General features: G+C 32.8%; 1 protein-coding gene across 7 annotated transcripts in view; it reads left to right on the top strand.

Moving 5' to 3' along the window:
* REPS1 (RALBP1 associated Eps domain containing 1) overlaps positions 1-16,485 on the top strand; it is an 84,832-nt gene that overhangs the window by 21,119 nt on the left and 47,228 nt on the right. For all 7 annotated transcript variants that reach the window (XM_051997849.1, XM_051997851.1, XM_051997850.1 and 4 more), the window contains exons 2-3: positions 7,705-7,828; positions 13,162-13,358. In XM_051997849.1, coding sequence (XP_051853809.1) covers positions 7,705-7,828; positions 13,162-13,358 — 321 coding nt within the window. The remainder of the gene's footprint in view (positions 1-7,704; positions 7,829-13,161; positions 13,359-16,485) is intronic.

The following is a 16,485-nucleotide window of genomic DNA, read 5'->3' as shown; positions in this document are numbered from 1 at the left end:
CAGTGTCATGGATAAAAACACAGATAGTATTCTCATCATCTTTGCACATGACAGAAAACTCAGAGGGATAGCTTAATACATTGGTAATAGGAATTAAAAGAACTTTGACAGGTTTGAATATTGAATCTGGTAAAATTGAACAAGACTATGTGATGTTCAACTATGATAGACTTTGCTCTTCTTAGCAATATAGTGATCCAAGACAATTCCAGTAGACTTTGAATAGAAAATGTCATCCACATCCAGAGAAAAGAACTGTGAGAATCTGGAACATTGAATCTAGTACAATATTTCATCTGTAGGAATGAATTTTAAGTCTTATGCTTGATTACAAAAAGTCAGTGTCATAAGTATATGATGTAGATTTACAGGGGTCCTCAAACTATGGCCTGCGGATCAAATGCAGCAGCTGAGGATGTTTATCCCCCTCACCCAGGGCTATGACGTTTCTTTATTTAAAGGCCCACAAAACAAAGTTTTTGTTTTTACTATAGTCCGGCCCTCCAACAGTCTGAGGCACGGTAAACTGACCCCCTATTTAAAAAGTTTGAGGACCCCTGATGTAAAAAATAGAAAACACTGCTAGATAGAAGCTATGTAAAACATGGAGGATTTTAGGACCGGCTACGTTGATAAGAGTCCAGAAATAGGAAATTGATGGTCTTGTTGTATTCTGCCTAAGTCAGACCACTTCTAAACTATTTGTGTCGTGTTCTGGGTGCAGTGATTTAAAAAGAATATTGATAAGCCTGGAAAGTGTTCAGGGATGGGTAACCAAGATAGTTAATGATCAGTTTTCCTGGAGCTTAATGAATTATACATATTGTATACTATTTCCTTTGCTTCATTAAAGCATTGTGAGGGATGATGCATCTAAGAGATACTTCAGATTTGGTTCATGTTCTCAGCATTTTCATGAAGAGATATAGTAGGGATTTTTTTTTTCAAATAGGTTGTTGACACTAGTCATCTTTATTAGTAGTTTGTAGCAGACAAGGGCTAAAAAGTTTCCTCCCTTAATCCTCAGACTGGAGCCTTACTTTTCCAATCTGGGAATAACAAAGTGGGGAATAGAAGATCTTGGTCCAGGAATTTTTATACTCCATCTCTCTTAGGCACTGTAAAATAACATTGGTCAGTCTGCCTTACATGGGTTATTATTGATAACCAATGAGTTTTGCTATAGATCACGAGTCTTTAAATACTAAAAAAAAAACAAACAAAAAACAGAACCCTTCTAATTATTTGTTCTGATTTGGCTTAAGGAACAAAAGCAGAGACTTTGATATATGCAGATGGCTTTTTTTTTTTTTAACTTTAATGGCATATTATTTTTCCAATTACAAGTAAAGATGGTTTTCAATATTTATTTTTGTAAAGTTTTTGAGTTTCAATTTTTTTCTTCCTCTCTCTGTTACTTCCCCAAGACAGCAAATAATCTGATACAGGTTGTACATGTACAATTAATTTTTAACATTTTCATAAGAGTTGTGTTGCAAAAGAAAAATCAGAATAAAAGGGAAAAACATGAAAAAGAAAAAAAAAAAACGTGAAAATAGTATGTTTTAATCTGCATTCAGATTCCCATAGTTCTTTTCTCTGGATGTGGATGACATTTTCTATCCAAAGTCTATTGGAATTGTCTTTGATCACTATATTGTTGAGAAGAGCCAAATCTATCATAGTTGAACATCACACAATCTTGGTGTTAGTATGTACAATGTCTTCCTGGTTCTGCTGGTGAAGTCCATGTTTGTGAAACTTGTAATGAAGTTCTTTGATGAGCTAAAAAGTTCACTTGAATATATTCCTTTGTTTTGGTTGTTAATCTTAATTATATGGAAACAAAGTAACTTTTGATTTCACCACAAATGAAATTCTTGACATGCATTATTTGGGAGAGATTTTGAGATCGTGTGTAATTTTTTAAATATTCTGATTCTTCACTGCCAAAAGTTATGAAATATTAAGTTTTACTTAAAATTGCACTTGGGAGGAGGGAACACTGAGTGAAGGATATCATCTTTCTTAGTTTAAAAAAAAAAAAGCAGATTTTAAATTACTAAATTGAAAGTTTGTAAAATCCAAGAAAACAATTAGCTTCCTTTTTTAAATATGTCAGATTTTTAGTAAGATCATAAGTTTAGAGGTAGAAAAGAACCTTAGAAATATTCTTATCCAGCAACCTTATTTTACATATGAAGAAACAGACCCAAAGGAGTTAAATGACTTTCTGAAAGTCACACCGGAAGTAAGTAGTAGAGCCAGGATTTCAAAATAATCATCACTAAAAAAATTTTTATTTCATTTGTCACTGATGCCTCTTAATTACTTTTTTTATTTTGATTCATTAATTATAGATACAAATGGGTTAGTCTGACAAATTATATTTTAAGATAGTAAAGTTGCTTTGGATTAGTGGAGAGAAACTAAAGGGTTTTTATTTTGATGGATGGATTAAAAGATGTGCATTCTCTTTTTTCATCTTTGTTAAGCAGATTATAATCAGTTTCCTATCAGATAATTATTTAATGTGAGCAATTAAAAATCTCTTCTGCTGTTTTTCTAGATTTATTGAAAAATAGAATTCTTTCTCAGAGTTCATAATGAATAGCATAGGAATTTTTTAAAAAAGGATTTTTCCACATTCTCATTACTTAGCAAGTGTGAGTATTTGAGAGGCAACTAAATTTATTTTTCAACAACTACCTTAGATCTGTCTTGAATCAGTAAATATTAAAAATATTTTTTTCCAGGAACTTTTGGCCCGATTTATTAAGTACACAAATGCTAGATTTGTTTTCATTCTAAGAAGGAAAAAAAAGTTGGAAAATGGTTGTTTTGTGATATAGAAATGAGTTGTATTGCTTTTTTTCTCACTTCTCCCTATTTTAGAGTTTTTGGATAGGAACTTTTCCTATTGGGGGAGCATATTTGTGATTTGTGGTTTTGAATTTTCAGATAGGAGCTTGTCATCTGTGACACCCATGCACTAAATAATTTTGAGGTAATGTGGCCAAGGTCCATCCTAGCTAGGAAAAATTGTGAAATAAACTTCTCGGGTTTATTCAACTCTACATCTGTGATAGGAAGTACAGTGCCAAACAGTATGGGGGTGGGAGAGGGTTTTAACAGTTGCCACCCACGGGTCTCTCACTCTACCAAGAAGTTGCTATGATATGAGATGCCCTGGCTAAGCAGTGATGTAGCCTGGGAAACCCTGGGAACATTCTCTAGGGCCTTGGATTCCTAGCAACTTATTGAACTCTTAGTGGGGGAGGGCTTCAAAGCAATCTTCCCTTACTAGCTTTTCTAATGTTTTCTTGCTGTTTCCCAAGGTTGGCCACACACAAAAACATTGAGTCCATCATTTTCTTCCATTATAGAATGATTTAAGATGTAAATAAGATGTAGATAAACCCACAAGGTAGGAACAGAGATAAAGTAGTGCATTTTGTATCAATACAATCAGCCAAACACTTTAAAGTGTGCTAGAAAACTAAATTCACATCATACCAATTAAATTCATCTTATAGAGTATCAAAACTTAATGCCTTAGAAACCTGAAAAAATGTAAATGTGCCAGCTTGGTGCAAATAGATAGAAACAGAAGGATACATGAGGTAGAGGCATTTTCTTTTTTTGAACGGAACGTATCTAGGAACATGTATTGACACCTCAGCAGTGTTAGACTGTTGAAAAGAATTTGTGAATAAAAGACAATTACCATAAAAACATATAATAGCTTAGTTGTATGCCCCATCTTTAGTCCTTAAATTATTCTTGTGTCACCCTCCTTCCTTTAACCCTGAATTAATGTTCCATTACATCCTTTAAAAAAAAAAAATTCTGTTTTCCTGATTTTTCCTTAGTTGCCTTTTCTGTTATAGCAGATTAGTGTATGCCCTTTAGTGGCAGAAACAGGAATTTTGGCCCTCAGCAGATTTTCTTTAAAAATGAAGTATTCACAGGCACTTACTTGATATAAATATCTGCTGCTAGAGGAGTTTTTCTTTTCATATCTTATCTTGATACTGACACTTGCATTTTTATAGTTTTAGGCAAATATAATTTTTATTTCACAGCTATCCTTTCTTATGAAACTATTTCCACATATGACATGATATTTGACATTTGTGGGTAGAGGAGAGTAAAAGATTATGGAATTTCAGGAAAAGACAGTACAAATTTAGTTAGTAACATAAAAACAGAGGAGCTCTACCTGAGATACATCAGATAATCTCTTCCAGCTTGTTATCCTCCTGGCCACCAAAAACAAGCTGTGGCCCTACCTTCTGCAACTGCAATCACCTGAGAGATTTCCATATGAAAAGATATATCATTTTCAGAGACAGTATTCTCAGAATTTAGAGGGCAGTTAAATCTAGGAGCTTTTTCATATTTGGTACTCTTTGCTTTATCATCTAATAGTCATAGTTGTGCTTCTATTTTTTTTAATCCCTATATTCAGAACAGTTGTTTTACTTAATCTAAAGACTTTGCCAACCTTGCTGTTCTTATCCCTAATCAGTTCCATGATGTCTCTTGTTTTTATATTCCTGTGCCTTCCTAGATTTTCTTTTATTCTACATTGGCCATATCCAAAAATTATGTTCTTCATTTCTCTGTCAATAAGTAGATAATATGCTTTATCATGGGTCCTCTGGATATATAGTGGTGGTCATTACTTTGCTCAGACTTCTTAAATATTTCAAAGTTGTCTTTTTTTTTTTTAACTTTGTTGTATATGTTGTTTTACTAGATTTGCTCATTTTACTCATCATTCAATTCTGTTACCTTCAGGATTCTCTGAAATTGTCTTTTCTAAAATTCTTGCAGCCTATTAGTATTCCATTACACTCAAACCACAGGTTGTTCAGCTATTTCCCAATTGTCTAAGAGACAGTCCAAGGCACTCTCCATTCTTGAAGATCAGGAAATTTATTTTGTCTATTATTGTTCATTCCTGAGGGCCCCTTTTTTTCTTATTTAATTCTCTCATACCTTTTGAACACATAAGGATTTTGAAAGGATACTTGTTTCCTCTAACTTCTATTCAATATTAGCAGTACACATCTTCATACAGATTGTTCCAGTTGCTCAAGTACAGCTGCCTTTCTAAGTTTCTCTGGATTCTTGAGTTTGGGTTTCAGAGTTCATATTCAGTTCTGGTTTTTTTCATCAAGAATGTTAAAAAAAATTTTTTTTTTTAAATTAAAGATCCATTTCCCCCCCCCGGAAGATCATATTCTGTTTTCAGGGTAAAATGTTTTTGATTGTAAGCTTTCTGTTTTCAGAAATATCCAAAGTATTCCAAAATCTTCTCTAAAATTTTTAGGTAAAAACTTCCATCTTTTGTGTGATCCAGAACTGCTTCATTTTTTTCTGGTTGCTGTATTTTTTCTTTGATGTGGAGGCTCTGGATTTTGACTGATGGATGTTATTGGGACTTTTCTTTTTGTGGTTCCTTTCAGGAGATGCTCATTGGGTTCTTTCTATCTTTACTTTGCCATTTGGTTCTAATAGATTTGAGGAGTTTTCATTTTATGATTCTTAAAATAGAATGCCATAGCTTTTGAAAAAAAGCATGGTTTTCAGGAAGTCTAATAATTTTTAAATTATTTCTCCTTGATCTGTTTTTCAGGTTAGTTTCTGATATCAAGATAGCTTATATTTTTTTCCTGCCTTTTTTTTAAAGACTTTGTTCTATATTTCTTTATATCTCATGAATTATTGATTTTAGTTTAGCCTATTCTAGCATTCAGGAATTTGTAAGATGTACTACTTTCTTTTCTAAACTGCTTAATTTCTCCATTTCTTTTCTCCAGAGCCTTTATATCTTTTTTTTTTTTCTTTGAGTCTTGAGATTTATTAAGAAGTTAGATTTGCAATAATTTTCTTATGCTATTTGGTGTTTTCTTTGATTTACTGATTTCTCCAGCATTAGTTTTCAAATTGACTTTGTACCAGATTATTATCTCTGCTTGAGTTTGGTTTGGATCCCTTGGACATAAGCTAGACCACCCTGGATTGAAAATTCAGAGCCCATGGGTCTGAGTTTCTGCCTGGAACACTAACATCTCTCTGGTACCCATCCATTATTATTAGGTTTTCAAGGTTTCTACCATGAGACTTTTGGGTGAGAGTTCTTCTTTTGCTTCTCTTGGAAATAAAGCCATATAGACTACATAATTCCTGTTTCCAATTGATCTGGCACTCATTTTACTTGAGAGACCCTTTTTCTATTGTTTTTGAGCTTCTGTGTGTCTGTGTCTGTATCCTTCTGTCCCTGTCCCCATGCATGCACACTCAATTTTAAGCAGAAAAAATTACTTCCAGGGCTGCTAGGTGATGCAATGGGTAGAGTACCAGTTCTGAAGTCAGGAGAACCTGAATTCAAATCTGGCCTCAGACACTTAACACTTCCTACCTGTGTGACCCTGGGCAAGTCACTTAACCCCAATTGCCTCAGCCAAAAAAAAAAAAAGTTACTTACTATAGTTTCTTATTATTTTTGGTCTGATGCAAACTTTAGTAAGTCCTTTAATAAATTTTTACTGTGTGCAAAATTCTGAGGGTTTTTTTCAAGTAACCATCTTGGCAGTAAGTCCTCTACATAATTTTTTTAAGTGTCTGAGTCTACATTTGAACTCGGGTCCTCCTGACTTCAGGGCTTGTGCTCTATCCACTGCTCTACCTTAGCTGCCCCTCTCTTCTTTTCTTTTTAACCCCACCATGATTTCTAGTCCCAAATAACTTAGAGAACCAAGGCCATTCTAGTTTTACTTTTTCTCTCTTCAATTGAAACTATATGGTTAAACAATTCTTTTCTACCTCTTAGTCCTTTGTTTCCCTTACTGTTGCCTTGTTCCTACTCTGCTAGTTCTTAAAGCTTGTCTTTTGCCTCACTCCATGATCTGCCTTTCCCATTTGTATTTCAGAGCTGATGAACTCTTTCTAGAGGAAATCATAAAATTCTATTGACTGAATCCACTACAAATTTTTATTTACCTAAGTTCATTTGGGCCTTTGCCTGCTACCCAGCAATTCTTTTATTCATCTCTAGAAGTCAGTTTATGAGATTTCCCCACGAGCACTTGTTCCAAAGCTTTTTCTTTCTTTGAAGTTCCCCTACTCTACTCTCTGTCCCATCCCCACTAACCTTCTCTTTCTCCATATGTTAAAATTCCTTTGTTGTCTTTACCTGTTCTCTTTTTGCTCTACCTTTAAAGAAAATTGAGTTTCAATCCCTTTTCAGTTTTAGAAAGTTTAATTTGATCTTTTTCTGGTCTACTGTGCCAAATATCTCCTGAATCTACCATACTAGTCACTCTGTGTCGTCATCTTATTAAATTAGTCATTGAGAAAAGCAGTGTACATAATTTCATTATTAATCGTCTTAAATGAAACCTATAATGGAAACATGGAACAGAATGAAATGACCAAGAAGGTAGACTTTAGTCGTATAAGAGGACCAAAGAAATTTTTTAAAATTATTTTCAACTCTTTATAAAAATTCCATTTTCAAATCTGCAAATGTGAAAAGATTGAAATTTGTAAGAGTGGAACTAATGTAGTACATTTTGTTTTTAAAAATTAGTAAAATGAATTATTTTCTTCAAGCAAAACTTTGTTTTAGGGTTGGGAGGGGGTTGTTTGTTTTTGGCATATATTCTTAAATTGGACATTATGTTCTTTTTGCAGATTATGGAACTTTGTGGTGCAACAAGACTTGGCTATTTTGGAAGAAGTCAGTTCTATATTGCTTTAAAACTTGTGGCTGTGGCCCAATCTGGTCTCCCGTTAAGAGTGGAAAGCATAAATACGGGTAAAAATGAAATTTATTATTATTGCAAACCAAAATCAATGGACATTTAAACATTTTTTTTTAATTATAGCTTTTTATTGACAAACATGCATGGGTAATTTTTCAACATTGATCCTTCCAAAAACTTCCATTCCAAATTTTCCTCTCCTTCCTCCCATCCCCTCCTCTAGATGGCAGGTAGTCCCATACACGTTAAATATATTAAAGTATATGTTAAATACAATATGTGTATACATATTTATACAGTTCTCTTGCTACACAAGAAAAATCACATTTACAAAGAAGGTAAAAATAATCTGAGAAGAAAAGCAAAAATGCAAGCAAACAATAACAGAAAGTGGAAATGTGGTTGTGGTCCACATTCATTTCCCAGTGTTCTTTCCTGGGTATATCTGGTTCTGTTCATTACTGATCAATTGGACCTGATTTGGATCCTCTCATTGTTGAAGGTAGCCACTTACATTAGAATTGATCCTCATATAGTATTGTTGTTGAAGTGTATAATGATCTCCTGGTTGTGCTCATTTCACTTAGCATCAGTTCATATAAGTCTCTCCAAGCCTCTCTGTATTCATCCTGCTGGTCTTTCTTACAGAACAATAATATTCCATAACATTCATATACCACAATTTACTCATCCATTCTCCAATTAATGGGCATCCATTAATAAACATTTTAAATCATAAATGATATAGTTAATAGGTTATTTTTAAAGTATGATAATAGTCATATAAACTTGTGGATAATTTTTAGTAGTTAATGATCGTGTCTGATATGCCATATTTGTACAGTTTTGTATGTAAATACTGGGGAAGAGAATTTCTACTTTATTTATATTCACAGATGTTAAAAGCTAGAAAATTAAGATTTTCTAGATTCATATCACAGAAAATTGGACTCAATTCAATCTTTTCGCTTAATCTGTGTATATACATACATGCATTCATATAGCTTTCCAGGGAAATGTGTTTAATCCATTCTATTTTTCTTATATTCTTAATTTTTCCTTTCTTTTATAAGTCAGACCTTGAAGATTCTCCTATACTGTTTTAGACTGCAGTTTGATGAACTAATGGCAGATTAACGTCATGGTTAATTGGGGTTAGACTAGGGAAAGAAGATGGAAATTGTGTTCAAATGTTAAACAGAAGTTGTTTGCAAATTCAAAATTAGAACTTTTTAAATGAGTAGTATGGAGGCTAAGCTGAACCACAGAACTGACAATAGCCAATAGTTTTGGAGTCACAGAATTGGAGACACATTTGCTTTTGAGCTTTACTTAGTCAAATTTTCAAGGGAATTATTTAAGGAGAGAATGTCTAAGTTCTTTTTAGTGGGTGAGAAGTTTTAAGTGGTTCTGAGCTAAATTATAAATGGCATTATTTGTTGAACCAACATAACAGTCCATTCTGGACTGTGTAAAACTGCATTAAACATTCTGATATATATTTTAACTTTAACCTTGAATTAAATGATTCAGATCATTTAATGATAAGATAACTAGGAATTCCACATAAAAAAATTGAAGGGTTATAACGTAGAAAAGAGATTTTTTTTCTGATTGGCTCTAGAAAGCAGAACTTCAGACACTAGATGAAAGTTGTAAAGAAGAAAATATAAGTTTGATTAACTTGATTCAACACAGAGTTCACATTGAAGAGGAATTCCTTATTAATAAATCTTTTTTTCCTATGGTTATCCATAAAACTACTTGCACAGCTTCCTAAATGAGATACAAAATCTTTTAAGAGTTTGGTCTAATCCATTTAGGAAAAGCTAAGGGAATTAAGAGTGCCTATTGACCAGATTGTGCTAAAGCAGTTGAATGGACAATCTGATTGTTTTTGCCTTAAACAAATGCTTTAAGTGAACAATGACTTTGACCCATAATTCCATCAGAGAATGCCCAGATTGCTTGTAGGAAATTGAGTTCTTTTTTTGAATGACTCCAAACCTTTTCTGGATTCTGGGGCTGTTGCTTTCTCCAGTCATCTAGCTGCCCCTCCAAGTTTTTTCTTGAAAGAAAAGCCTGATTTTGAACTTGTGTTCTTTTGCTGATACTATATGATTCTGAGTCATAGTAGTACACTATAGTCTATAAAGAAGTGAACTTTATGGTAACTCATAGGATGATAAATAATAATAGCCAACAGTTATCAAGCGTTTACTGTGCTTTACAATTATTTTTTCATTTGTTAAGAGAAAGATAAATGGTATGAGGATGCTGTGACACAATAAAGGTCCCCTTTGCCTCTCTCCAAAAGTAAGCAATGTAGAAAAAGCAAAGGATGGCTAGTAGACAGTTCTTATGCTACTCCAAGGACCTCATTATTTCAAGAGAAAACTAAGAAGGAAGGCCCCTATGTTGGGTGGACCTCCTGTGGTGAACATATGGAAAAACTTGTTGAAGCACACAAGATGAATAGTGTTGGATGTTAGCTTTAACAATCAGGTCAGTGAGGCTATGATCCTTTGGGGATCAGCATTTCCTAACAATTAGAACTAACTAAAGATAGAATGGTTAGGGTAAAGTAGGTTATCTTTCTTTTGAAACTTCAATTAAAGGCTGAATGATCACTTGTCAGGTATGCATTAGAGAATATTTTTGATTAAGGGTGGTTGGATTAGATTCCAGCTGAGGTCCTTTCCATGACAGAGATTCTTGTATTCTGTGTAAGGCAAATAGAATGTCTTTATTGAAAGCAAGATTATGGTAAACCTAACCATCCAGCTAATTCTACACCTCGTATGAGCACATTTTTTAGCTCCATGTTTGACCCAAATAGATGTGTTCAGGTTTGTTTATTTTTTCTTTACTCTCCATTCATTTTTTTTTTGCATGGGAAAATAATGCACTGCATATAGGAATTTCGTGACACAAGATTCAAAGGAGTTAACAAAAACATTGGGAGTGAGAATGGTATTTTTAACAATCACTAAAAATATTTCTCCTTGGGAAAAGGACCCACGTGTGCAAAAATGTTTGTGGTATTCCTCTGTGTAGTGGCAAGAAACTGGAAACTGAGTGGATACCCATCAATTGGAGAATGGCTGAATAAATTATGGTATGTGAATATTATGGAATATTATTGTTCTTTAAGAAATGATCATCAGGATGATTTTAGAGAGGCCTGCGGAGACTTAGATCAACTGATGCTAAGTAAAATGAACAGAACCACAAGATCATTGTACACAAGATTATATGATGATCAATTCTGATGGACATGGCTCTTTCCAACAATGAGATGATTCAGATTAATTCCAATAATTTTGTGATGAAGAGAGCCATCTACATCCAGAGAGAGGACTGTGGGAACTGAGTGTGGACCATAACATAGCATTTTTATTCTTTCTGTTGTTTGCTTGCATTTTGTTTTCTTTCTCAGTTTTTTTTTCCTTCTTGATCCAATTTCATTTTGTTTTCTTTCTCAGTTTATTTTTCTTCTTCATCCAGTTTTTCTTGTGCAAGATAACTGTATAAATATGTATACATATATTGGATTTAACATATTTTAATATATTTAATATGTATTGAATTACCTTCCATATGGGGGGGGGAGTTGGAGGGAAGGAGGGGAAAATTTGGAACATAAGGTTTTGCAAGGTTCAGTGTTGAAAAACTACCCATGCATATCTTTTGTAAATAAAAAATTTTAATAAAAAAAGAGAGAGGAGGGGACAAATGATTCAGTGGCTATTAGAAAAAATCTCTCCTTTATGATTTTTAGAAAACTCCATTTTAAATAATATAATAATTGCCTTACATGGGGTTTTCTTAGCAAAGATATTGGAGTGATTTGTCATTTCCTTGCATTGCATCATGGAATCAAAGAGGTTAACTGACTTGCCCAGAGGTAGGAGATTTCTGCCGTTGAATTTGAACTTAAGTCTTCCTGCCTCCAAGCCCAGTGTTGTATCGACTGCATCTCCTAGCTGCTCCTTATATAATAATAGTTAGCCTTTGTCAAAGTTTACAAACTATCTTAAAATAGTTCATTTTATACTTACAATAATCCTAGGATGTCAGTACTATCGTTATCTCCATTTTATAGATAAGGGAGTTGAAGTACAAAATAGTTAAGTGATCTGCCCAGGGTCATCCAGCTAGTAAGTATACCATGCAGGTTAACTCAGGCTTTCAAAATTCAGGTCTCATATGCTAATACTATGCCACTAGTTGCTTTAATTTTCAAAATAGTCATAAAAAGAACCTTTTAAAAAGAAATTTCATATCCTTTTAAAAATCTATCTTGCATATGGATTAACATAGCCTTTTTTTCACTCAGGAATTGCAAATCAACCATGTGTTGGATCTGTAGCTTTTTCCAGCTGTGCTGAATATATATCTCTTCTTTGCTTTTCTTCATATTTCTGTCCTCTCTGTGGACTTCTTGAATATCTATTTCTCTATCCATTTTTCCCATCTGTCATTAGGACTCTGTTTCTCCTTATCTCAGTGGTCCTTATGAAATAAGATTTTGAAAAATAAAACGAAAAAATGACACGTAATGAGATCAATTCCATAAGACAATTGTTTTGATTATTACCTTAAATGAATACCCTGTGAATTATTCTTTCTCTCTATAGTGGTTATCATTCTATCTTCCTAACCAAACTAGACAAGGGCCTAGGACTTGGTTGTGATAAATCAATGTATTTGTGTGTGCACTACTTGGTTAACAGGAACCGATATTAATTAATACCTCACCATAGTATTAATCACAATTGACTATTGGTACCTTGTCTCTAATAGGTACCAAATAATCACAGAGATAATATATTGAATAAAATGCCACTGTGTTAAATTTAAAAATTAGTCATTATTTTAAATATGCTTTACTTAGAAATTGGTATATTTGAATTTGAATTTTAGTACTATCCATTATTCTTCTAAGTAAGGTCCTTCCTTGGGGCAGCTAAGTGATCTGAAATCAGGAAGACTTATCTTCTTGAGTTCAAATACGGCCTTAGATACTTTATAGCTGTGTAGCCTTGGGCAAGTCACTTACCCAGTGCCTCAGTTTCCTTATCTGTAAAGTGAGCTGGAGAAGAAAATGACAAACCACTCCTGTATCTTGTTAAGAAAACCCCAAGTAGGATCACAGAGAGTTGGATGCAATTGAAATTGAACAAGAACAATAAAAGTTCCTACCCAAGTCATTTAAGAAAGTTTTTAAAAAATTCTATTGTAGTATTGAGTACTTTCAGTTCAGCAAACATAAATAAAGGGTGCTGTAGGCACTTAGTAAATTCAGAGTATCTGAGGATGTAATCTTGTTTTATTAATTTTAAGATGATTAAAAAATTGCTATTAATAATTATGTCTTTGATAGTAAAGGATCTCCCCTTGCCCCGATTTGGAGCTTCAAAGAATGAACAAGAATCTCGACACACAACCTCATATTCTTCAGATACTGAGAATCAAGGTTCCTATTCAGGTGTAATTCCTCCACCACCTGGTAGGGTACAGGTCAAAAAGGGGTCTGTCAGCCATGATGCCGTCCAGCCACGTCCATCTACAGATCAACAGGTAATCTGTAATACATAAATGTATTTATCCAATAAGTATTTTTTGAGAATCTGTTATGTGTATTGATACTGTAATAGATTCAAAAATAGTATCTTAAGATATAGTGTCTCAAAATCCCAAGCTATGAAAGCTTAAAAACTGCTCTGAGGTTTTTGGGACACCCGTTTGTCTTTTAATTTCTTTCTTTCTTTCTTTTTTTTTGACAAGGCAGTTGGGATTAAGTGACTTGCCCAAGATCACATAGCTAATAAGTGTTAAGTATCTGAGTTTGAGTTTGAATTTGGGTCTTTCTGATTCCAGGGTCTGTGCTGTCTTCACTATACCACCTAGCTGCACCCCCACTCCCCCCCAGTTTAATCTTTCAAAAAACCTGAGTTTGGCCTTTAATAGTAGTTATAGCAATGAAGAAGACATAAAAGAAGTGAAATAAAGGGAATGACAACGAATATGATATAGAGATGGAGGACAATAGATGTCCATTTAAAAAAAAAATCTTTATTTGAATTGAAAGAAATTATAAAAGACTTCATGGAAATATTTTTAGCATGATAATTTTATGTAATTATTTTTCAATGTGCCTCTTTTTCCTTTCAAAGAAATCTTAATTTATGGGTGGGACAAACAATATTCATATAAATATGGGATAGTTTAAGTCTTCCCCTTTTTAAATAAAAGGAATTCTTGACCTAGGCTCTGTGAGCTTTTAAAAAAATATATTTTGTTAATTATATTTCAATATAATTGGTTTTATTTACAGTCATTTCTTTTTAGTTGGAAGGTAGACCTGAAGTCAGAAAGACCTGAGTCATATTTATAACACAAAAAGGTTAACTTTTTTTAAAAAAGCCTTTTGAATCTAAATCTGCAGGTATTCTTTTACTTCATACAATTTGAGCACTCATATGTAACATGTTGCTATGATTATTTAGTTTTTGTTTTTAAACTGTTCATGTATGTCTATTCTTAACTATATTACAAGCTTTTTTAAAAAAAAAAAAGTGTCATTTTCATTGTCATTCCAATTGAGATAAAGAAGGTGTAATCTCAAAAATAAAATCATATATAGTCAAAAGTGTTGACCTGCACTAGAATGGTTTCTATTCAGATAGAAGAGAAGTTGAAATTAGACGCATAGTAGAGGAAGAATCATAATTATTGACTGATAGGCCACGGGATCAGCTATTAGAGGGTAAGAAAAATAAATTGAAGATTTGATAAGTCAGGTTTATTATGTGTGTCATGAGTAAAATTGGGAAAAGTTACTGTTTCACAGAGAATTAGTTCAGTATCAGGTTTCAGGCACAGATCAATTATGGGTTATTGAAAATGTAAAACAAATAAGAGATCAAGAGCAGAAATATAAATTCAAAAAGTATAATATAAATATAAATTCTGAATATAAAGCATAGCTAAAACTGTGACAGTAATTAATATAGCCAAAAAATTGTGTGTAGAAGAAATTTGGAATTACATTTTAATATTCTTTGGGGTCCTTTTTTTCTTCTATAAAGTTGCTTTATAACTTTTGTTTGTTTTTGGTTGTGGTGGGGTCTTGATTTTTGTTTATTTTGGTTCTCCAGTCCATAGTTATTTTAAGCTGAAAGACACTAATGTGAGTCTTGCAAACTCTTTTAATGAGTCTACTTGATATTCATAATCATAAAGGAATAAATGTCTTCCTTTTTATGTTGCATCAAAATAGGAATATGCTGAAAGGGTGAACACTTTGCATAGTTTTACATTTTAATAAGGCATTGTCTCCTCATTAATGTTCCCCTGGTCCATCTCTACTTCTCTAGTATGTTACCAAAAAGAAAGTTACTTGAAAAAATATCTCGCAATTGCATGATTGAACTCAATGTTTTATGTTAGGAAATTATGGATTTTTTAGTTATTAAAGCAGATAGCTATAGCTCTTTCCAAAGTGGTCTGCAATTAATTTGACATCTTCTAGTAAAGCAAAATTAGGCTGTTCCTAACTTCTTGTCTTAGTTCAAGGTGGTATCTATATAACACTAAAACACTTCTATCTACATGTGAAGTGGAAATGTAAATCATATGAATGTCATCATCAGAATGCACTAGTGTGCTTACTTTTCTATGTTCCCTCTAACAGTGATCTTTTATAATTTTTAACAATTTGCAGGATGTATGTGAAACCTTATGGATGTTTTGATAAAAAGTTTTATCTTATTATTTGATGATTGGAGTATTCTTTCACATAGTTGATAGCTTACAATTCTTTTGAGCAGTGTGTTTATATCTTTTAATGACTTAAGTGTTAGGGAATGGCTTTCAGCTGTACATATTTCTGTTCATTGTCAGTATTTTGGATAACAACCATTATTAAAGATATTTAATACAAAGGTTTTTTCCCCTTTCTTACTCTAAATGCTTTAGTTTTGTTTGTGCCATAGCTTTTCAATTTCACATAATAAAAATTATCTATTTTATCTTTTATAATTATTCTATCCCTTGACTGGTTTAAGAAATTCATCTACTCAATAGAGGTGAAAAGTATATAATCTGCTTCTAACATTTTGTTATGATCTTAAATATTCAAGTAACATCCATTGTGAGTTTATTGTGAAATGTGAAGATAATTTCAATTAAATTTCTTTCCAGTTTCCTCAATAGTTCTCAGGAAGTGGGATATTCTTTGCTATGGAATTTTGTTTTCAGGCTTGTCAAAAACTGCACTACTGAATTCCATTGTTTTTGGTTCTCTTGTCAAGTTACTTCCATTGATAACCCTTTTCTATTTTTACCTATATACTTGCTGCTTTATAATATAGTGTGAGGTCCAGAAATTCTATTTTTTCTACATTCCATCTTTTCCCCTCATTTCCCTTGATATGCTGGATTCTTTGTTCTTCAAAAATGTTTGTGATATGTCTAGCATTCCTTTGTCTGTAAATTAACTCAATTATTATTTTACAAATATTTTTATTATATTGGCATGGCCCAGTCATAAACATTCTTCCAGATATTTAAGACATCATTTTGCAGCTGAATCTATATAAATGTTTAATGATTTTTGGTAGGTTTATTCCCAGATATTTTTTCTTGTAGTTGAATTTTGTTGTTGTTATGTTTGTTTGTTTTTTAACTTATTTTGTAGCATGCA

This window comes from Antechinus flavipes, chromosome 4, assembly GCF_016432865.1.
Source record: "Antechinus flavipes isolate AdamAnt ecotype Samford, QLD, Australia chromosome 4, AdamAnt_v2, whole genome shotgun sequence".
Taxonomy (NCBI): Eukaryota; Metazoa; Chordata; class Mammalia; order Dasyuromorphia; family Dasyuridae; genus Antechinus; species Antechinus flavipes.
Note: the sequence above shows the minus strand (reverse complement) of the source record. Positions and strands in the feature narration are given on the sequence as shown.